General features: G+C 32.6%; 2 protein-coding genes and 1 long non-coding RNA gene across 15 annotated transcripts in view; 2 read left to right on the top strand and 1 right to left on the bottom strand.

Moving 5' to 3' along the window:
- LOC106670336 (cytosolic carboxypeptidase-like protein 5) overlaps window positions 1-22,987 on the bottom strand; it is a 38,291-nt gene that overhangs the window by 13,254 nt on the left and 2,050 nt on the right. For 3 of the 11 annotated variants that reach the window (XR_001341055.2, XR_001341056.2, XM_014400545.2), the window contains exons 1-10: window positions 10,458-10,637; window positions 3,534-3,695; window positions 3,367-3,477; window positions 3,134-3,294; window positions 2,705-2,870; window positions 2,222-2,397; window positions 2,060-2,128; window positions 1,562-1,821; window positions 277-406; window positions 10-202 (exon numbers count right to left, since the gene is read on the bottom strand). Coding sequence is in view for 9 of the 11 variants with exons in the window: in XM_014400545.2 (XP_014256031.1) it covers window positions 10-202; window positions 277-406; window positions 1,562-1,821; window positions 2,060-2,128; window positions 2,222-2,397; window positions 2,705-2,870; window positions 3,134-3,294; window positions 3,367-3,477; window positions 3,534-3,621 (1,354 nt within the window). In the remaining 2 variants the exon portion in view is untranslated. Of the gene's footprint in view, window positions 1-9; window positions 203-276; window positions 407-1,561; window positions 1,822-2,059; window positions 2,129-2,221; window positions 2,398-2,704; window positions 2,871-3,133; window positions 3,295-3,366; window positions 3,478-3,533; window positions 3,696-4,743; window positions 4,862-10,175; window positions 10,199-10,457; window positions 10,640-10,659; window positions 10,940-22,987 lie in introns of those variants that run through there. The other 8 variants (XM_014400548.1, XM_024224735.1, XM_024224950.1 and 5 more) reach the window with 8 other exon arrangements.
- On the top strand, window positions 10,987-14,581 carry LOC106670346 (RNA-binding motif protein, X-linked 2). 3 transcript variants are annotated; one of them, XM_014400590.2, is made up of 6 exons: window positions 11,010-11,266; window positions 13,077-13,122; window positions 13,202-13,354; window positions 13,660-13,789; window positions 13,881-14,127; window positions 14,327-14,581. In XM_014400590.2, exons 3-6 carry the CDS (start codon window positions 13,206-13,208, stop codon window positions 14,521-14,523), a joined length of 723 nt encoding a protein of 240 aa, XP_014256076.1. In that variant the 5' UTR covers window positions 11,010-11,266; window positions 13,077-13,122; window positions 13,202-13,205; the 3' UTR covers window positions 14,524-14,581. The 3 variants fall into 3 exon arrangements, with proteins under 3 accessions (XP_014256075.1, XP_014256076.1, XP_014256074.1); XM_014400589.2 differs by lacking the exon at window positions 13,077-13,122 and having other exon boundaries at window positions 10,987-11,266; XM_014400588.2 differs by lacking the exons at window positions 11,010-11,266; window positions 13,077-13,122 and adding an exon at window positions 11,478-11,614.
- LOC112126168 lies at window positions 19,213-21,742 on the top strand. Its single transcript, XR_002909822.1, has 2 exons — window positions 19,213-19,259; window positions 21,567-21,742. It is a non-coding gene; the product is annotated as an uncharacterized LOC112126168 (long non-coding RNA).

The raw sequence follows: 22,987 nt of genomic DNA, 5'->3' as shown, positions 1-22,987 counted from the left end.
TAAAATTACCTTTTTTTGAGGCATGACCATGCATATCAATGTACAGAAATATGCCAGAATTTTCAGGCGGTGTTATCAACTGGTGGAAAGACAAATCTGGACTATTTTTTTCTTCGTTACAATCCGCAGTTCCATTGTTCGGAAGGTGGATTAAATCCCCACAGCTGTCATCGCATTCCTCCTCTGGGCTATCATCAGCCTGCTAAAATAAATAAAAATAAATAAATAAATAAAAGCCAGACACAAATCAGTATATTTAAATGTAAATCTTCTTACATCGTAAGTTTTTAGTACTTTCAAATCAGTGTCATCTGTTTTATCATTAGGGCTAGGAAGGCTGAAAGCAGCAAATAGATTTGGCGGTTCTTCAACTTCACGACCATGGTGGTAAAAGAGGATCAATTTCCTGAAAAATAAATAAATAAATACAAAATAATACAAAAAGAAATTTAACCTGCCTTATTTAATTTTATTAAAAAATGAATAAGTAATTAGTTTCCTTTTTCTGTTGTTAATTTAACTGCACTACAACATAAGAAATGTAAAAAGACTACGTTGGCAAGTCCTGGGATCATGATGTTTATCTTTAATTATGTTTATGTAAAAAATGTTTTGTATTTTTATATGAATAAATACAAGAGGGCTAATCCTGTTGACCCCTTGTCAAGAACTCCCCGGGGAACATCTACGCTGCCTCTTGTATTTCTCTGTACCTCACAGGAACTAAGGTAAGGAACACTGCTTTCTGCACTCGCTGGATTATGCCAGGATGCAACCAAAGCTTTTCCAGTCCTCTACTAAAGGTGGTAAGGATAACACCCATGGCCGGTAGGAGAAGTCTCCACACTTATTATTTGTCTCCAGTGAGTCCAGTGAGCAGCGATCTCCAGTGATAGCTTGCTGTATTTTCTCATTTTAACATGGAATGAAATTTTTACCCTAAATTTCGATTATCTGGCACGGCAACATCTATTATATACACTGTGCAATTTTTGCACTTCTTATTGTGCCAGATAATATCGGGCTGGTAGCAGTAATGTGTGAAGTAAGTTCAAACTTTTAGGAAGTGCTAAATATATAATCTTTGTGGCACAATTCTGCTTTTCCGTGTATTGTTTAGCGGCCATCATTGTAAATCCAGACACATGCTGGATCGTCTCTGCGTACCGGCCACATATGCTGCAAACATCATCCATGGCAGTTGGGTCCCCTACTATTCTTTTTAAATAAACTTTCATGGGACCACCTGGTCATGTATAGCCACGAACCTCTCAGGAAAGAGCTCCCATATTTTAGCTAGAATATGGAAACGTCCAGGTCTATTCTCTCGCCTGCTAATTCGGCCAGAAACTGCCTGCAAAGAGTTCTCTTGCCACTTTCTAACTCCTTCACTAACTCTCCATATGACACTTTTCTTCCTTATTACTATTTTTTAATTCGATTTGTACAAATACAGATGCTACCAATTAATTTTAAGATCTATATTCTATGTCATTACTGAAATTCTAAAATCAAAGTGGAACTATATGCAATTTGAAAAAAATATTAAATAGAAAAATACCTTGCGCCATAAATTGCAGGATGATCAGTAGGAGAAGGATTTAGGTAAACCCTGTTAAGATTGACTCCTCTTGTATCTGTCCTATAATTGCCTCTATAAACCCCATCGGGATTGATCATTGGTATTATCTTGAAGACGTAATACTTTCTTAGGGCTATGGCAACAGGATCCTCTTTGCACATCAAAAACGACAAAATCCCATTCATGACAAAGCTCGAAGGCGTTTCTCCAGGGTGAACTCTGGCGCTGAGAAATATTACCTGCCAAAGTTTTATTATAATTTTAAAGTAATTTGCTGACGTAAAAATCAAAATAATAAAAAAAAGCACATAGAATGTTTAATTTGTTGCCTTTTTTTATTATATATAATTCAGACAGTGTAGCACTAAATTATTGTAAAAAAAATTGAAGTATGATGACATCAAATACAGAATTTGTATACATTTCTCAAATTCCAAAGTTTGAAATTATTAATTAAAAAATTGATAATATCAAAACCTGTTTTTGAGTCGGTTTCATGAATTGTCTTCTGAACTTGAAGAGATATTTATCACTTTCACTTTCATTCTACATTTTGAAGAGAAATTAGATCAATAAAAACAACAAAAAAACTAGCTTCCTCAACAAAATTATAAAATTAGGTACCACTATAGGTTGTACCTTTTTGATAAATTTGAAACATCTGGGTGTCGACAGATCGGGGAATAGATGTTCGAATCTTGGCTCTCGTTGAGTGCTAATGTTATGGTGGGATGATATTGTTATTAAATCAACTCTTCGTTTCTCTAGAGTGTAACACAGCAACTCTCTGTGATAGTAAATATCATCTACTTTTGCTAGAAAGATACAAATACATATAACAACATGTCAGACTGTTATGACGATTAATTAGAGAATTAATCTCTGCAACATGCTTTTGTATGTGGTCATATGAGAATGGTCAGTGGAAAAAAGTAACTATGTGCACAACACAACTCATGTTGCAGAGTATAAATAATTAAATGACGATACTTAATCACATGAATTATTAATTAAAAGTGAAAAAAAAGCTGTATATGTATATTATATAATTCCAGGTTTCCTGAGCTATTTAAATTAGAGTTTCCAACAAGCCAATTGCAAGTTTAAACAATATTTTCTTACTGTGTGTTGATGTCTCATTCTTCATTCGGTACATGAAGTCTAACGAACACAAAAAACTCTGGAGGTCGGAATAAGAAAATGGGTATGTGAATGCGAAAAATGTTGTCGTCTTCTCAGTTTCCCCTAATTTATGTTTGAAACTTAGAATAAATTTTCCACTTGTTATCTAAAATAAAACAATTGTTCTTTAGTAAGGCATATTAAGCAGAATTTTATTTATTTAATAATACAAGTACTGGGGTAATATCTAATTGTTTTTAAGAGATATTTTGTAGGTTTTTCTCAAAATATTATCCAATACTTGTTTAAAATGAAATAACCTTATGTTTTAGGAAAAAACTCAGTAAAAATATCGGATTAGAATTTTAAGGATTATGTTAAATAAGGATTAAATATAGGATTAGGAAAGTGAATGGAAAGGAAATTAACATTTTGCACGAGATTTACTGAAAACGTCGGCCTGTCCTTGATCCTTTCCCAATTCCCTCTTCCAGGGAGCACCCGATAAACAGGTGCCATCCCTTGGCCATACATCTTGCTTTGCTTATTCATCTGAATGTTCAACTTTATGGTGCTGAATGGTGTCCCACCTGGAAATGAATCGCATTTAAAACACCAAATACGCATTTTTTTCCAATTTTTATATGGTGTAAATTTTATACCTCTGATACCAAAGTAGAACCAGGTACGATTCCCATTCTCATACTCGGAGCCTCCATTATCAGGTCTTGTCCAAACATCAAATTCAAAATATGGCTCTTCATCTTCGGGTTCTTTTTTGAATAAACTCGTTATATAAATGTGTAAGTCAAATATGTACTCAACTTACCATAATACCCGAGATACTCGACATTAGCCAAATTTCCAGAATCAAAGTTGTGGAGGAATTGATATCCTCCACATTCTATATCTGCCATGTTGTTAAATCTAGAATCTCAAGTCATATTCACCAAGAGCCATTTGGAATAGTTTTCACTGAAACTTTTCTTAACTGTAAAAAGAAAAGAAAAAAAGGTGACATAACTAATACGGTCCTTACATGGTACTACAAAATAAAACAGACCTAGTTTAAATATTTCATAAAAAATAACTTTTAAGACAGTTGTATAAATGAAATTTTCTTTTTGGTGAACAACCCGCAAATATAAATAAATAATACAGTAAAAACTTTGCATTTGGTAACCAAAAATAACTTAGATTTACAGAAATAATGAAGGTGGAGTGAGTAGTCGATTCACTTTTATGCAAAGGATGGCTTTTACAGGTTTTGTTGTTTAAAACCATACGGATTTCAAGCATTAAACACTCATCAGTTTGGAGGAGTTACAAACATGTCTCTTGAAATAAATTGTAGAAGTAAAACCTGCGAGTAAGAGTAATCCTTGTATAAAAGTAACTTTGATTTGTAAGACAATAAAAGAATATTTAAATAGTAATAGTTATTCAGAAACGACTAATGGTCACTAATCACCACACAATAGTAATAGTAATAATATTTAAATAATACAGTTGTTTCCCATATTTTGTCAATATTAGCCGCCAGAGCTCATATTCGATTAATGGTTTATTTGTTATTGTGTTTTTGGAGGAAGAGAAATATGAAAAAAAGGGATCACAGTTTTTTTTTTTTTTGTGCCACAATAAATCAAATGTAAAATTTGTCCATGTTTTTTTCTAAATAAAAGTAGGTTTACCTTAGGAATGAATGTATTAATTGTATAATCTATATTTTTTAATTCATTATTTTCTAATAACACAGATTATTTCTTTTTTTTGCATGTCTCTGTGTTGTCTTTGTTCCAAATTTCTTCTCTAGCTTATATATTGTCATTCAAAATGGCACTTATTTTGGCATTTCTATGTGTATTGGCATCTTATTTGGCATCTGATGTGACAGAAACAATACTTTTATATTGCAGATCTCTAGAGATTTCCGATTCTAATTTGTTTAAAATATAATTTAATATAGAATAATGTAAGCACCTCCCTTGCCAATTGCTATTTTCAATTCGAGTTTTTCAAAACTCTATGTTCGTTACCTTTTATCTGTATACACTTCTCTGTAGGAAAATTGTTTGTCCATCTTGAATTTCTTATTATTTTTACTTGTACTATGATGGAATATGATGTATTATTTTACTTTTAACTGTGACAAGGTACCAGCTGTTTAAAAAAAAAAATAAGGAAACATTATGCAAATTTTTATAATAAACACACATGAGTGAACCAAAATTAATTCCAAATTTTTACAGAGAGTTAAACAACTTAATAATATTCTTTTTTAAATATATCACTATTTTATTTACATTTTGAGCTTACAAAAGCTTTATGGTATTTTTTGTTACTATTGTATGACAAAAGTGATATATCTTTCAACTATTATTGTAAAAAAAAGTAGGATTCGTTCAATTCAAATGTGTAAATCATTGGTATTCTAAAATGCCAGGGAAATCATATCATTTTTATGAAAACACTAGATGATTAAAAACCCTTATGGTTCTTAAAGGTTTCATCCCTTATCATCAAATCGGTGGAGGAGTTTTAAAACACCTACAAATAACTGTTTTGTTCATACAATACAGCTGTGTACGAATTGATAATGAAAAGGGATTGATTGAACTCTTTGGATATTACAAAAAATAGAAGTTAAAGATGAACATCAATAAGACCAAAGTGCCTTTACTAATTTTACCAGACTCAATAATCTTATTAGTTCAACAAGTCTGAATTTTTAAGAGTGTGTATATCACATTAAACTAAACACTTGGATATCACATTAAAAAAAGGCCTGCCTTATAGTAAAATCTATAAAAATTCAGCAATAGGTGTTGCTGTCGTTTCAAATCCTCAACAAAAAGTCTTTATTGAACAGTAAAAATAAACTACAGGTATACTACCTTTATATGTTAGGTATTAATTTATAATAGCCCAGTCAGGAATACATAATCAAAAATCAACATCAAGAAACCCCAGATGATTCAGAATGAAAGCTTGTGCATTATAAACTGATACCTACAAGGATGAAATAGAAGAACAAAGAATTTAAGATAGCAGACTTTTTTTCAAAATGCACTACTCACCCAAACCTTGTGGTGAAAGACACCGTAATTACTAGGGCTGTGATTTATATGCAATAAAAACATTCAAATATGCACATATATATGTAAACATATTTGGTAAAAATTGCAATTTAAAACTGAAAATATGCGAAACTACCATGAGAAAAAATAAGGAAACCTCAAAGTTTTGAAGTAGTGAATAGAGAAACAGTGGCAAGAGGAATATCACATGGCTATTATTAAAAAAGAAAAACGCATTTAAAAAAAAAAAAAAAATTTTAAAAATCCTCCGTCTCATACATCGAGACCCAGATCGGTCTATTTTCGATGACGTCTCTGATTTTATGGAGTGTTTCATTGTATTTAAGATCCAGGTGAGATTTCCTGAGGGTACTTTCGTGTGGAAGGTTTTCCCTTTGCATTTTTCCAAAAAAACCTTGAATTCTGGGTGGCTTAGTTTATAGATGGTCAGCTCTAACTAAAGAACGACATAAATCGGTATCGAAACCAGACTTTCCAGACCAGTTGTGTCACAAAAGTTTGTTGAAACTTAGACTTCCAACTTTTGTTTCCCTTGTGTTTTACTGTTTTCATATGCTCTGTTACCAAAAAACGTGTAGCTGTTGATACAGGTTTACCCCAATAAACACAGTGTAAAACGTCTGCATCGCCCTTAAAAGTCTCACTGGAAAATTCACGCACATACTTTTGAAAAAAAATCATTCGTCTTTGCGGTGGCTTTCGGCATTTTAGGACTAGTCAGTTCACAACACACGAATACTGCTTCACGATGTAACGTGAACGCATGAGAGACTGGGTACAGCTATGTTCGTATGTTGGTAGGTAAAGAAGAGAACTGAGGTCGTAATATTTCCATGAATCCAATTGAACTATTGCAAGGGAACATTTACAGTGGTACAAACACTATTCCTTTCTACATCTATTCCAAGAGAAGCAAAGGCGACCGAAAGTTCGCAGAGGAGCAGCAACTGAACAAACACAAACTCGTTCATTATGTGGAAACGGAAGACTGGGAACCCGTAGCTCTTTTTCGGATATTTTTGCCTATTCAGAAGCAGTAAAATTTGACGTGCCAAATACCGATGTGCCGGATATGTAAAAAAATATGCAATTACAACCCGTTTATGCAAAAATATGCATTGATGGCAATATATGCACAAATATGCAAATTAAATATAGCTTAAATTGATTCCAAATGCTTTCAAACATATACAGTTTGTTAAAACTGTAGGTTTTAGTTAACCAGAAAAAATATGCAAATGCATATATTCCATAGCCCTAGTAATTACAATTGCAATATGTTAAACATATAAGTACATAAAAATTCAAATTACGTGAATTAAGGAAATATTTTAACAAAGGATAAATCACTGATCCTCCTAGCCTAGTTATAATTCAGAGATTGAGAGAAAGTGAGCAATTTCAGACTATGTAAACTTAATTATATTGACCATGAAGGAATCTGAAATTCAAAGAACGAAGAATAATGTACTTGGACTTATAAATTGAGACAATTCTGATCATACTACTCTCAGTGAACTAAAATAAAAATCATAATGACAGTGAAAGGGCTGAACTTGTCTGACAGATCAAAACAGAGATCAAAGTACAAAATTAATAACCTTGGATTTCTCAAGAAGAAATTGGAATTGTGAAATTGGATGCTAATCATTTAGTTGGTTCTGAATATCTTGCTGTGTCTATTCAACACAATAACAAAATTCTCTGTTGGAGATGGCAAAATACCAAAACAAGCGATAAGTAGACCAGGATTACATGAAAAAAAATGTTGAAGCCCTTGAGATGGTAAACATAGTTTGGACTTTCCTATCTCCCAGGTCTGCCTATTTCACTGACACCTATAAAAGGACAGGACAAAACTACAGGATCATATCCCTGCAGACCTTGAATATGAAATTTCCCAATTAAACTTTTTGAATATCTTGATCAACCTGTCTAACCTAACAACACAAATCCTTAATTGTAAATAGTGAAACATTGAAATATCTGATGACCAAAACAGCAAGGAGAGGCAGACTAGAATGATAAAATTGCAGTTTGAAGTTTTGTTGTTTAATTCGCTGCCACTTACAGAAGTAAAAGATAAAACTAAGGTTTATCACCCCGAATTAAAACAGTGTGGATAGGGAAGCCAGGATAATCAGAAACAATCCAACCACCAACTTATCACCCCAGTATCCATCAAGTTGAAACCTGCACTTATGTTAGATGCTAATTTTTTGTCTTTTTCTAATATCTTGATTCTGCCTATTCAACCCAACAAACTCCCCTTCATTCAGGGGTGTCAGTGGCCACAACATGGTGCTCCTCACTGTAAGGTAACAGCCCTGTATTCAAACCTGTCATCCTTACAAAATACAAATGGGCTTTTTTTGAAAAACACCAACACTCCGAGGGTTCATAAAACCTCATAAAGAAAATCTTCATTTAAAATGGTAAAAATCCAAAACAATTAACAGACCAAAAGCAGTGAGGATAAGGTGACCAGGATTATTTAAAAATGAACAAAAATGGTTTTGCCGAGGTCCCTGAGGTCTAGTTCTATGCTTATTCATTGCCACTTATAGAAGAAAACGATCAACCTCGAGTTTCATCCCCCTGCCTTCCTCAAGTTGAAACATGATTTAAATGACCAATAATTTGAAGGGAAGACCGGATGAACAAAAATGACCAAACTTCACATTACATCCCTTTAAGATGAAATCCTATGAATAAATGGTACTTGTTGGCCCTGAATATCTAACCAAACAAAACAAACTCAACAATGAAGATGGCAAAATGCTACAAAAATATCTGACAGACCAAAACCACTATGATTAGAGGATTAGCAAAATATCAGAAACGTTTAAACTTGAGGTTTATCATCCTACAGACTTCAGGATAAAATCTAATAACATTTATTTTGTCTTTAATGCCCAGAGGGTTCCTGAGACTCCAGACATGAGTCTTCATGAGAATGTTTGCTTTCACAACTGTTATGACCTTTTTTTTCTTATCAAAGTGTGTTTGGTTTGGCTCACCTTTAAGAAAGAAAAGCTCAAAATATAAATGAAATGAGACAAATTACCATAAATTTGCCTTCTGAATATCTTGATTTTGCCTATACAATTACTGAAACATGGTCAACAGACCTAAACAGAGAGGATAGGCAGATGATCAGAAATGACCAAACTACAGATTGAACACTCCCAGCAAACCTCAAGAGGAAATCTTACAATTAAATAAATATATTGATATGCCTATTTAACCCATTATCCTAATGAAAATTCAACATTGAAGATGGGGAAATGCTGAAACATGTCTGACAGACCAAAATAACTACATTAGACAAGGTAATGTGATGTGTGATAGCTTTGTGATTGTAGGTAATTGTTTATTAATTTCTGTCTATTCAATCCAACACTGAAGATGGCAAAATGCTGAAACATGATGACACGTAAATGCTAATTTTTTATTCACTTTTGAACATACGGATCTGGCTATCAACCCACAGACAACTATGATAGGAAAGCCAGGATGATCAGAAATGACTAAACAGTAGATTCATACCCCTCTGCATACTTCAATGATTCAATGCTAATCTTTCCCAAATATCTCCATCTGCCTATTCAAAAAAAAAGTTATATATATAAGATGGTAAAATATCTGACAGACAAAAACTGCAATGATTAGCAGAACAAAACAGCAATGATTAGCAGACCAAAGCAACAATGATTAGGCAGAACAAAACAGCAATCATTCGTAGACCAAAAAAGCAATGATTAGCAGGCCAAAACAGCAATGATTAGCAGACCAAAATTGCAATGATTAGCAGACTAAAAACTGCAAAGATTACTTGACCAAAATAGCAATGATTAGCAGACCAAAACAGCAATGAATAGCAGACTAAAAACTGCAATGTTTAGCAGGCTAAAAACTGTAATGATTAGCACACCAAAACATCAATGATTATCAGAACAAAACAGCAATGATTAGCAGACTAAAAACTGCAAAGATTAGTTGACCAGAACAGCAATGATTAGCAGACCAAAACAGCAATGATTAGCAGACCAAAACAGCAATGATAAGCAGAACAAAACAGCAATGATTAGCAGAACAAAACAGCAATGATAAGCAGACCAAAACGAACAGAAACATTCAAACTTGTAGTTTAGCACCCTGCAGACCTTAGGAATAAATCTAACAAAATTATTTTTATCATTAATAACTAGATTTTCCCCGAAAAACTCCAGAACTGAGTCTCCGTGAGATTGATTTCACAACTAGCTGACCTTTTGTTTCGAAAAAATTGTTTTTTATATGGCTCATCTCGGAGGAAGAAAACACCAAAGTTGCAGAATGAAGCGAGTCGAATTATTTTTAAGTTTTACCTCGGATTGGTGTTAAGAATAAGAAGTCGCCTGCTGTCTTATACTCGCCCCGTTACACAAGAATCTGAGTAAAATTGCAAATTGCAACACCGACTTCCTATCTCGTCAGAAACCGCTGTAACATTAATCGTGCTATTATCCGGGTGACATTCGATTTATTTGACCTCAAAACCCAAATAAACGGGGATCTCTCCGTATTATCACCGCTCGGTTTGTTTTTCCCCACAAACGTACAGCAATTACAGTATTGTTAAGAACGGTATTTACATCTAGCAGACTTACTCCAGAGGTTTCCACTTTCCTATTCGCGGCCGTAGACGTCTGAGGATGTTTTAAAGTATTTTAGAATTTAGTTAACAAAAGGAAATCAAAGATGTCATTTGGGCACAGGGAGTCGATTTTTATTTGCACGAAAACATATGGGACGATTTATTATGTTTCGAGTAGGGAAAGGCCGTCCCAACAGATTTTCTTTCAATTCTACCTGGGTGCTTCTCGTCCAATTCTCGCAGCCGGAGGATCGGCCCCGTTCTCCAACTTCTCAATTGAACTTTTCAATCGGCATCGGGCGGATTTTGGTCGAATTCAATCCCGTTTTCGAAACTCAACCGATTCGAGGGGTAGAGATTAAGTCGTTTATTGACTTTTTAAGCACTTGGAATTTGTTCAAACGTCCAAAGGCCCTTTAGAACACCGAGTCAATATTCAATTGACAAGGAGCAGATAACATTTATAACAGATAACATAAATATAACCGTTTGGACAAACTCTGCTTGACGACTGGCGAGTAACAGCGATTTAGCCTCTCCGCCTTGGCAATCAATTCAAAACAAAAATCGTTACCGGGATCGGGAACGTGGATGAAACACATACTGCAGATTTTCAAAGAAAACGCTTCTTTTAAGTTTAATTATTTTAACAGAACAAACAATGCGGAATTTTCTAGTTTCAGTTTTTCCGCCACGCTTTTGATTTTCTAAAGTCTGTTTTTAAGTACGACCCACGCCAACTTTAGGTCATTTTGGATATTTTATCGAAACTTTCTTTGGATTTTTGAAAGAATAATTGAAAAACAACATGAACCCGCTGACGTAAGTAAAGATTTGAATATAGTCAGGTGCAAAGTTCATCGAGAAGCAAAAAAATAAAAAAAGAAAAAAAAGTGGCCACTCTTAATATTTTAAATTTTCTATTAGACAATCGTCCATTGTATCTTACAACAATATTTGATCCGATTTAAAGGATCAGAGGTAAATAAAACACTGATAAAATCTCCCACATGTTTCAAATTTGTTTGAGTGATACGAATTCGTCTAGAATCATTGATGGAAGAAGTCAAGCGTATTTGGCCAGGGTGCTTAACATCTCTAGAGCGACTGTCCAAAAGGTCTTCCGTCACTACCAAGACATTACATGTCACTGAAGAAGTCATGGATCAGGTCACCATTGTGTCACAAATCAAAGACGATAGTTTTATTATTTTCGAAGGTACTCTGTATTTGACATTCTACCACTGCTGAGATCAAATAATGACTTCAAAAAGTTAGAAATGTTATGTTAGTTTATGCATTGTAAGGTGAAGACTTTCAGAAGCTGGATTACTCGGGAGAAGGCCAGAACTTCTGACAAGTCTCAGAACTGCTTGGTTAAGTTTCACAAGAAGTCGTATCAGTTGGTCTGAGCAAGATTGTACTAAAACCTTGTTTTCGGATGGGACAAGGGCTTTGTCTTCTGGAGGTCGAGAGAGGGTTTGGGGAAGTACAGGAGAGTTATCACTCTATGACACACACATATCTGTCATTTTCACTCAGGAAAAGCTATGGAAAAGTGGTGTTATGGTGCACAAACTTGATCTTCATCGAGGGTTCCCTAACAGCTGCCCGATGCATTACAGATGTGTTATCAGAAGTTGTTCCTTTTATGCCACTAATTAGCGACGGTGTTTTTTTTTTTTTTTGTATGCATTACAATACAAGGCCCTTCACACATAGGATCGTTAGTTGTTCTGAAATTGAGCTATTTTGCATTACAAACAATATATTGATCGTAAAGAAGGATCAAGATGTGACTAAATTATTGAGGAAGATCTGTGATGACAGCTTTCCAGTTAGGTAATTTCTGACAATTTTAATCCGCCCATCTTTACTACAAGAAAATTTTTTCCAAATTAAAAAAAAGAAAAAATTCTTATGTGCACAATAGTGCAAGAACTCTATATGAAATTTCGTTGTCTTCATACATTTTGTGTTATAACATTATTATAGTGGAGAAGTAGTCCATGGTTTACATATCTATCACAACTCTATTCGTTTTCTCACTAGGGAGGAAATCGTGAGGCCATTGGTGCTTCAGGCATCTTAGAAATTATCAGGGAGGCTCGAATTGAAAGGTGTTGGACTTGAGAGTTGGTATGAGGTTTGAGGGTTTTATGGAGGTGTTTTTAAGGGTGTATATTAAGTTAGTTGAGTTTTGACGGTTAAAACAGATATCAGTCCTAGAAGTCTTTTTAGTTGTAAAAGTCTTCTTTTAAGTTTTGTATCTTAATTCTTGTGTGAGGATTTCACATCAGTTGCTAGCTAGGCACAGTCCTATGTGTCAGTAGCTCTCCTTGTTGTTATGGAGGGCAAGATTGTGCCAATGTATTAAATCTACACTAGGAATTTTTTACCTCATTCAGTCTTGCCCTCCATTTTTTTTGCACCAGTCTTTGATAAGCTGTGTTGGATGTTGGTTGGATCGGATTCGGGTTAGAAGATAATTGTGGTGTCATCTGTATAAGTGGTAATGATGGTGTTGGGGTGTATAACAAAGTCAGCCATGTAAATGTTTTACACTATTTAATACTGAATTTATTATTCTTGAAAAATATATGATTGTTTTTTAATTTTATGCATTTTCTAGAATGTTTAATTTCTTTAATTGAGCCCTATCATTTACTGTTTATAATGTAGGCTTAATTTGTAATTATTTTATTTTTATTTATTTTTTTAAATGGAAAAACATTTTATGAATTTTTTTTTAAACAGAAATATGAAAAATGTGCTCAAGCTAAGCGAGCAGGAATTGAAAAATCCTTCAAAATCATCATGGCATGATCAATACAAGGATAGCGCTTGGATATTTATTGGAGGATTACCGTATGACTTAACAGAGGGAGACGTCATATGTATTTTTTCACAGTTAGTATTATTTATTTGTGTTAGGTAAATTAAAATCCACATAATTGGCAAACTGTTTATGAAATTTATCAACATTTTATTTATGTATATGTATTTATGTAATGTGTGTGTATATATGTATGTATGTATGTATATACATGTATGTATATATAAATACATACATGATATGTACGTATATATAAATACATACATAAATTATATACATACAATATAATACTACTACTACAACTACTACTACTACTACTACTACTACTACTACTACTATTAATAATAATAATAATAATAATAACATATTTTATTTTTAGATTTGGAGAAGTTGTAAATATTAATTTGGTAAGAGATAAAGCGACTGGAAAACAAAAAGGCTTTTGTTTTCTATGTTATGAAGATCAAAGGAGTACAGTTTTAGCAGTAGATAATCTCAATGGGATTAAGGTACTCGAGTCAAAACATTCTTAGTATTAGACTTATCATTGAAATCAGTTGTATTTGAGTTTTTCTACAGAATCTTGTTATTGTATTACAGATACTGGGAAGGTCAATTCGTGTTGATCATGTATTAGATTACAAAACCCCCAAAGAGACGAAAAACATAACTGCAGAAACATTGAAACTACAAGAAGAAGGTTGTGAAGAGACTCCGATCGTCCATTATGACCAATCTATCAAAGTAAAGGACGAGCCAGTGTCTCCTCAAAGGAAAAAGACTGACACACCAAAAAAACCCAAGAAATTCAAAAAAGAAAAAAGCCACGATAAAAGTGAAGGAAAAGGTTAGAAATATAGTAACTTTTAAATACTGAATAAATAAAATGTACTAAATAATAAATAAAAAAATCCCTTAAGAATACATTGCATTATATTTAAAAATTGACTATATAAATTGTAAATGTTTTAAAATTATTGTTTGTTTTTCCATTTAATTTTCATCTACATAGTTGTTTGTATATAATGTTTTTATTGTTTTTTCAGTGAAAAAAGAGAAAAGTTCAAAGAAAAGATCGAAAATGCATAAAATATCACAGAAAAAGAAGAGGTCTCGTAAACATTCCCAGTCGGAAACATCATCAACCTCCTCGTCATCATCATCGTCATCTTCTTCTTCTTCTTCCTCAGAATCCAGCACATCTAGTGACTCAGACAGTAATAGCTCTGACAGTTCCGACTAGACTAAATTTGCCAAGTTTTGTATATATTTGTAATTAAAATATTTTTTTAACATTTGAATTTGTCGTTTCCCTCCCCCTCGATTTAAATAGAATAAAGTGAGATTGCACAATGTGACATTTATGGAGTTTTTACTCTCATAAATCTTGTGTTCCCAGAGAAATAATGAAGATGTAATGTGTTTAACTTTTTTATAACTCATCAAACCAATTTTACTGTTAGCTTTTAATTCTTATGTATATTTTAATTAGTTAGATATTTTATATAATTATGCTTCTCACTGAATTTTAAGCAAAAAATGTAAGGTAGTAAGTAACAAAACAATGCTATTAACAAACAGAACTATTAGCTTTTCTCATCAAACTACACTAATATTTTTACTTATATCAGCGGAGTCAATCTCAGCCTCAAGAAGAACCCTAGGCAAAGCTCTAAAAAATGTCATATTGACTAGTAATAAGATCTAAGTTACTGTATGGCTCATCAATTAGATGAGTTGTGGATGTTTATGGACTAAAGCTCAAGATATCAGCTTTCATGGATAAGTACACTTATAAAAAAATGCTCTCTTCGGCAGAAAATTAATCAAATAAACAAGGAAACATGAGGATTGAGTCAACTGAACTAAAGAACTAAGAAAAGCACTTTTTTTAAAAAAAGTTAGACTCAATAAATTTTAGTACTTCCATACCATTTATCTTAAAGTTCTACATACTTGTGTGAGCTAGTCATTTGCACAAATTTATTGATATACAGGGTGTCCTTTTTAGATGGCCCGGCTGAATTTCTCTTGAACCAAAGATTCTATAAAAAAAGTGTTTAATATTTTTTAGTCTAGGTTCAAATTTTTCCTTGTTTTGGAGAAAATATTTATAGGGTACCACAGATCCAATTCAACTTCAAAATTTCAAAGATGACCCTATATATGCTGACACATTATTTTAAAGGATTTTTTTGCGCCGAAATCAATGGTGCAATCGACATTTAAATTGGTCAAAAAATGACAAAGTTATGACAAAAAGTTTGAAAAAAGTCATTTGGTTTACTATTTATTAATCAGATATCATGTTCGAACTGCCTGCCTTGCGTAAAGATGCAAAGATTTGCTCTTTTTAACCACTCTTTACTGGTGCTCAAAGCCAGTGGAAGTGTGGATTGACAAGCATTTTCTATCCTTTGCCGCAGTTCTTCAACTGAGGTCGCTGGGTTATGATTGGCATAGATACTTTTTTTTAAATGACCACACAGAAAATAGACAAATGGAGTTAAATCGGGTCACTGAGGAGACCAACAGATCAGGCCATGTGGTCCTATCCACTATCCCGGAAGTGACAATTTGAATAATTGTGTGCACAGCATCCATCAGGCTGGAGAATCATCCTTTGTCGTTGTTACAGAGGAACATCATCTAATAGTGGTGGTAAAACCAATGTCAAAAAATTGAGGTACTGAGCACCATTTAAATTGTTTTTGTAGAAATAAAGCCCAATTAATTTATTTCTGACAAGCACACACCAAACGTTGATACTGTGAACCACCTGATGATGACAAGAATACGAAATTTCCGGGTTTCCTCTGTCCACGTTCGAAAATTCCAATGGTTTAGTATACCATTAGAGGTGAACGTGGATTCATCAGTCCATAGGAAGAAAGAGGAAAAACGTTTTCTTCAGCTTCTCAAATCAACATGTGCAAGGAACATTAGACGCCTGTCATAATCAGAGTCTCAAAGTCCCTGGACAAGATGAAAGCGATACGGCTTATAATTGTAAGTCCAGAGTACATTTCTAATTGTATTTTTGAAAAACCTAAAACCCTTCCAACATTTCAGAGAGAGGAATTCGGATTTTCACGAACATTCAATAAAATAAATATTCAGCTCCTCTTCGAAATTACACTACCGATGTTTTTTTTCCATAATTTTGTCATTTTTATACCAATTTAAAATCCGATTGCACCATTATTTTCAGCGTAAAAAATCCTTTAAAATGAAGTGTCAGGATGTATAGAGTCATATTTGAAATTTTGAAATTGAACTGGACCTGAGGTCCTCTATGAAATTTTTCTCCAAAAAAAGGTAAAAATTTGAAACTGGACTAAAAACTATTAAACACGTATTTTTTTCTTATAGCGTCCATTGTTTCAGAAGTTCAGTTGAGAGAAATTCAACTGGGCCACCTAAAAAGGACACCCTGTATTGGTTGTTGCAACATCCTGGTTTGCCTTTCCTTGCAGTTATGGTCTGTTAGATGTGTTTCTTCTATCCACTTATATGAGGACACAATGGAGAAAATAACACACAGACCAACCAATACCAATGCCAAATAATACCACAATGCTCCTGACAGACCACGATGATCGGAAAGGACCAGACTACAAGTTCATCACTCCACAGACACCATGGCGAATTTCACAAGATCACAATGTTGAATTAGTTATTTTGTTATTTTATTAGGAATAAATCTTCATGCCAATTGGGAAAAAATATATTTTATAGGGAAGAAAGAACATTTTCAGAATTTTATAGAAATTTTTTTAAAATCAAAAATATTCATTTGGTAACAAGTTTTTAATTTGGAACAGAGTAAAATAAACAGAACAAATTGACTCAAACATGGTCAGGATGATCAGAAAATTGGTTTACAGATTACAGGTTCATCAATAAATAGACTCTACGAAGAAATATTATACTCTATTGTGAAAAACATGATTTGCCAAGTGGGAGAAAATGTATTTTATAGAGACTTAAAAAAACATTGGCCACAGTGATGGCACAAAAAGTACAGAACAAATTGGCATAAACTTGATCAGGATGATAGGAAACAACCAGACTACACAGGTCTTCACTCATTGTGCGATCAGGATAATCAGAAAAACCAGACTGCAGGTTCATCAATAAATGGACTCTATGAAGAAATATATACTCTATTATGAAAAACTTGACTTGCCAATTGGGAGAAAAATGTATTTTATAGACTTAAAAAAATTTTTTTTGATAAAAATGCTCATTTCGTCATAAGAACCATCATATGTTTCATTTGGAACAATGATGAAAAAGTGCAGAACAAATTAGCATACACTTGATCAGTATGAATTATTATGACCTGAACATGGGCTTGTGTAAATAAAATGTGTAACTAAAATTAAAAATACTTTGAACCTTGCCATACGAAAACTTTTATTAGTCACCCTGATAAAATCGAGACTTTTTGTCAGCAGAATTAACTCCCAATGTTCTAGTGACATTTAGCGAGAAAACCTAGCTTTAAGGTAAATGTTACGAATTCTTAGTTATTATATATTATTTTATTAAACGCTTTTCAAATTAAGTTATTCTGATAGTCATTCATCCATATAAGATTTATTTAAACAAAGCACGCATATTAAAATAGAAATAGGGAGTTTGCCCAAAGGACATTGAATCCTTCCGTCAACAGTCAATACAACACTGAAATTTCTAAGAAAAGCTTTATTTAGAACTAGGTGAAACATAAAATTAGACCGGGAGTAACATATAATCCGAGATAAAGGTATTATCTAAAATCGCAGGTAATAATTCGTAACATTTATATTTGCATATTACTGATTTATCCACACGATACATATAAATGGCTTTTCCTCCAGTCAGCCTACAGTACGAGAGTCAATAAATCTACGATCTTTGGTCGGGAGCACGTAACATTTAATTGATTTCCGCGGTTGTAATTTGGAAGGTGGCCTTTTCACAAAATCACCAATTGTGAAAAATTTAAAAATTTCTTTTGGGCAGTTTTCTCCTATGTATAAATATTTTAAACGCGTGCTTGTGATCAACCTTGACCCCGAAAATCCCTTTTTTCATTATAATAATACCCTTCCGATTCGAAAACGCAATTTTTTTTACATATAATTAATTACGAAGTATGTCCTAAGCCATTTTTCCACAATTTAACAATTTAAGTTCATGATCATATTTATGGCATTCGCCCACTGATATTATTTATTATATTCACTAGTTTCGTGGTCCGCTTGACCAATTAATATCATACAATTAATTAAGGTTTTTAGATGAGATAAAAAAGTCAATGCCACGAGCGGGATTCGAACCCACGATCTTCGGCTTGATACGCCGCTGTGGTAACTTGAGCTATCATGACCTCGATCCACTCGGACACCAACCTCCCGTCTCAACCACACCTTTTGAATTTTCCCTCCTTTTTGCTATTTTTTATTATACAGCTATAAATTGTGCAAATAGGTATGCATGTCGAGAAATATTAACGTCGAACTAGAAGCGACAACGTTGTTTATGTTTTGAGCATCATTTTCATTCTGGTAATGTTATTTTCGTTTTGTCGATTTTTAGCACGGTAGTAACAACTTTGTACCAGCGAACAAAGTGAAAATGATAACAATTTATTTGCAATTTTGTTCTCAGAAAATGTCGCCGCGACGATTAATTTGGAATAAATGTACTTCACTTTTTTTAAATGATGGTTCCACTGACATATTTAATTTTAAATAAAATAAATCAATTTAAAATTTATTTCTTATATTCATTTTAAATACATTTAAATTTAAAGTGTTGTTCCTATATATACTTTTTTCAGATTAAATTGATCTTTGATCAATCAAATTGAACTTTTTTCAACCAAAAAAGCTTTTTTTTGTGGGTTTATGGTATTATATTACCCATGTATCAAATATATATATATATATAAGTTATCGGATATTATCAGATTGCAATGCTAAGATGCAGGTGGCATTCTCAGAATTGCAATCAGCACTCTCTCCCACCAGGGAAACGTAATTGTTTATAATTTAAAATGTAAGAACATTCCTTGCCTAGAAATCAGTGAAGTCACATCATTGTAATTGGTAAACTTAATTATTCTTTGTCAACTGTATTTCGCAAATAAAGTTTTTAAAAAGGAATCAACCAGCGAAGTTGACTTAATTNAACCACACTACCGAAAGTAAACTACCGTATATTTTGTTTCCACACGGAAATCTAAAAATCCTTATTGATACAGGTAGCACAAAATCTTTCATCAACCCTAAAATTGCAAAGACCCACTTTAACGCAAGATTTAACTACGAACCATTCAAAATTACAACAGCACATGGATCCTCTTTTGAAAGGTATAGCACTGTTATAAATTGTACTGAACTATTTAATATGGAAAATCTCTTCTTAAAATTCAATATCTTCAATTTTCATAACTATTTCGACATCCTAATTGGACTAGATAATCTTCAAAAACTCAATGCTCGCATAGATTTTAAAACGAATATATTAAGTACCCCTTTTCAGGAAATTAAAATTTTGTACTATAAAATCCCAAAATCTATTGAGTTAGCCAGTTTCCTGAAAGCTTTAGAACAGAGCCAAAGGAGTAGCTCAGGTCAACCTTTAAACATGGCCTCGGCTACAGCCGACAAAATTGGCCGAGGGCACAAACTGAGACGAGTCAAGAGAAAAATAGAATTTGATTCTTTAGCTGACTCCGAGTATCATCTCGTTCCAATAAACGAAAATGAAAAAGTTTCAGATAACGACCTAAAATTGAGAAATGACACTGATGGAAAAATTCAATTGAAATTTAATGAAATAACATTGAGTGAGTCAATTAAAAACAATGGTATTTCGCATTGGTGCAATTTTAAATTTGATCTTCAGTCAATTCTCAAATGCATAGATGAGGTTAAAGCATAATTCAATAGTAATCTGTGCTTTCGACTTCAACTGATCTCAAATATTTGTATCTTTTCGGACCACAAGGTTTTATTTAGACTACATTTTAAAATTACAGTAATGTAAATGTGGTTTATTTTTCTTTTTTCATTATTTCTTATTTATTTAATTACTTTAAGATTAAATAAAGTGCCTTCAGCATTTATTGACTAAGCTTTAATATAGCTTGAAGTTTTCCAAATTGTATTTTCCAATTTCCACAATAAGTAATTTTCAACATTTTTCTGACTGGAATATTGTATTATTACATCTTACAAATTTAATTTTTTTCTAGTACCATTGTACAAATACATTAACAATTTCTAGGAAATAATTATATTTTCTTTCTTTCTTTTTTAAATCAGAGTTAATAGTTGTTAAATGTATTATTCAAATCTTCCAAAAAGTTCAATTTAAAACAGTTTAGTCTAGATGCAACTGTTTGTAGGTTTTTTAAATGATTTATGTTAATCATTAAACATGTCTTGCTCTAAGAAATTATGAATAATATTATTTTCATTTTTACACAATGAATTTTAAAATTTGTTAGATGTTAATACGAAACACAAAATTTTTGACAATCATTGACCCATTTTCTAAATATGCAGAAGCATATAAACTAAAATTAATAAGAGAAACTTGGCAAGAACAGAATTACCAGAAATACCAGACATAGTTTATGTCAAAAACAAACAAAAACAGAATAAGTTGAGACTACGATTTAAAAGAGAAAAAGTAAAAGCAAAAAACCCTGATTTAAAAACAGCTCTAATAGAAAAATCTCATTATAACACTAAACCGAACATTCATTTATCCAATATAAAACGTCCAAGACAGTTTCCTTATCAATTTCACAAGAAGAATGATGATGTTGCAGGGTACTCGCGGCGTTCGCCTCCAGCTTCGCCTACGACATAAAGGACGTATCGCGCAATAACGGAATTCTACCAGTCAGTTTAGGGAACGCGAGATTAGAAATTTCAAAACATACTATGGTGCATTACTATGATTTAAAAGATTTAATTTCAGAAATCTATATTCTACAAAAGCAATATCACAAAATCACAGAATACATCAAATTTAACAAGAGTATTGTAGAACAAACACTACCAGTCCGCAACATAATAAATTATTCAAAATCGCTTATTGAGGAAAAACTCAACCACATAACTATTCATAAAACGATTAGGAATAAAAGAGGACTTATTAACGGACTAGGTACAATCATAAAATTTATTACCGGAAATTTAGATAATACGGACAAGGAAAAATTTGACAACTTAATTTTGCACATTGAGGATAACCAAAACAACATTCAAAANTAAGATGCAGGTGGCATTCTCAGAATTGCAATCAGCACTCTCTCCCACCAGGGAAACGTAATTGTTTATAATTTAAAATGTAAGAACATTCCTTGCCTAGAAATCAGTGAAGTCACATCATTGTAATTGGTAAACTTAATTATTCTTTGTCAACTGTATTTCGCAAATAAAGTTTTTAAAAAGGAATCAACCAGCGAAGTTGACTTAATTTATATATATAATTTTTTAAAACGTGATACCACCACCACTTAGCGCGGCAGGTGAGAAGAGACCCGAGCCGAAGCACGCGCCCCATGTTACATGTCTACCTTTGAATTACACCTCAATGCAACTTTCCCTTATGAAACAATAAATGAGATGGTATATGTCTCTTCTCCCAGATGTAATTAAAGTTTCCAATGAAACAAAAAAAAGCTTAAAATCATCATATAATTTTTTACTTTTACTATCAAATCATACTTATAAATTACATTGAACCTGTTTGAAATAAAAATACATATATTTTTCTAGATTAAAAAGATTTTTTTAAACAAATCAAATTCTTTCAAATACGAAATCAAAACAAAGGTTTTCTAGACCAAAATATAGTTATTCCAAACAGAAATTTATTATTTTTAATTTTTCCCTGACAAAATTAAAGGATTTCAAATCAAAATGCAATTACAAATCTAAAGACAGTTTTTCTAAACCAAAATCGAGGATTTCCACATCAAAATTCAGTCGTTCAAAACCACAATATAGTTTTTCGGAAGCAAAATTCAATTGTTCCCAATTAAAACAATGTTTTTCACATCAAAATACAATTGCCCTTTTTCAAACCAAACTAAAAAAGTGAAAAAAATGTTTTTTCCGAAAATACATGTTTTGCAGCTCTAATAGAATTTTTTTGCAATTCAAAGTACAATTATTGTTAATTGACCAATTGATTTTTCCTAAAGCAAAATACAGTTTTCCCGCATCAGCAGAGGTCATATCCCCCACGTGGTACGGTTTTTATTGAAAAAAAGGCCATTTGTTACAATTGTTCCAAACCAAAATTTTAGCAAATCAAAATATAGTTTTCCATATCTAAACACTGTTGTTCTAAACCAAAATTCCGTTTTTCCAAGCCAAAATTAATTGTTTCCTAATCACAATTCTGTTATTCCGAATTACAATACAGTTTTTCCGAACCAAAATACACTTTTCAAAATCCAACTGTTTGAAATGCAACTTTTTCCAAACTAAATTAGTTTTTTTCCAGATCAACATATAGTTTGTTCCATATCAAAATGAACTTTTCCCAAATAAATTTTTAGCAAATCAACAATAGTTGTTCTCAATCAAATTGAACATTGTTGGAACAAAAATTCATTTTTTCAAATGAAAATATTGTTTCCATAACAAATATTGGGTTGTCCGGAAAATAATGCAGGATTTTGGTATTAAACA

This window comes from Cimex lectularius, unplaced genomic scaffold, assembly GCF_000648675.2.
Source record: "Cimex lectularius strain Harlan isolate CLEC.00 unplaced genomic scaffold, Clec_2.1 scaffold69, whole genome shotgun sequence".
Classification (NCBI taxonomy): Eukaryota; Metazoa; Arthropoda; class Insecta; order Hemiptera; family Cimicidae; genus Cimex; species Cimex lectularius.
Note: the sequence above shows the minus strand (reverse complement) of the source record. Positions and strands in the feature narration are given on the sequence as shown.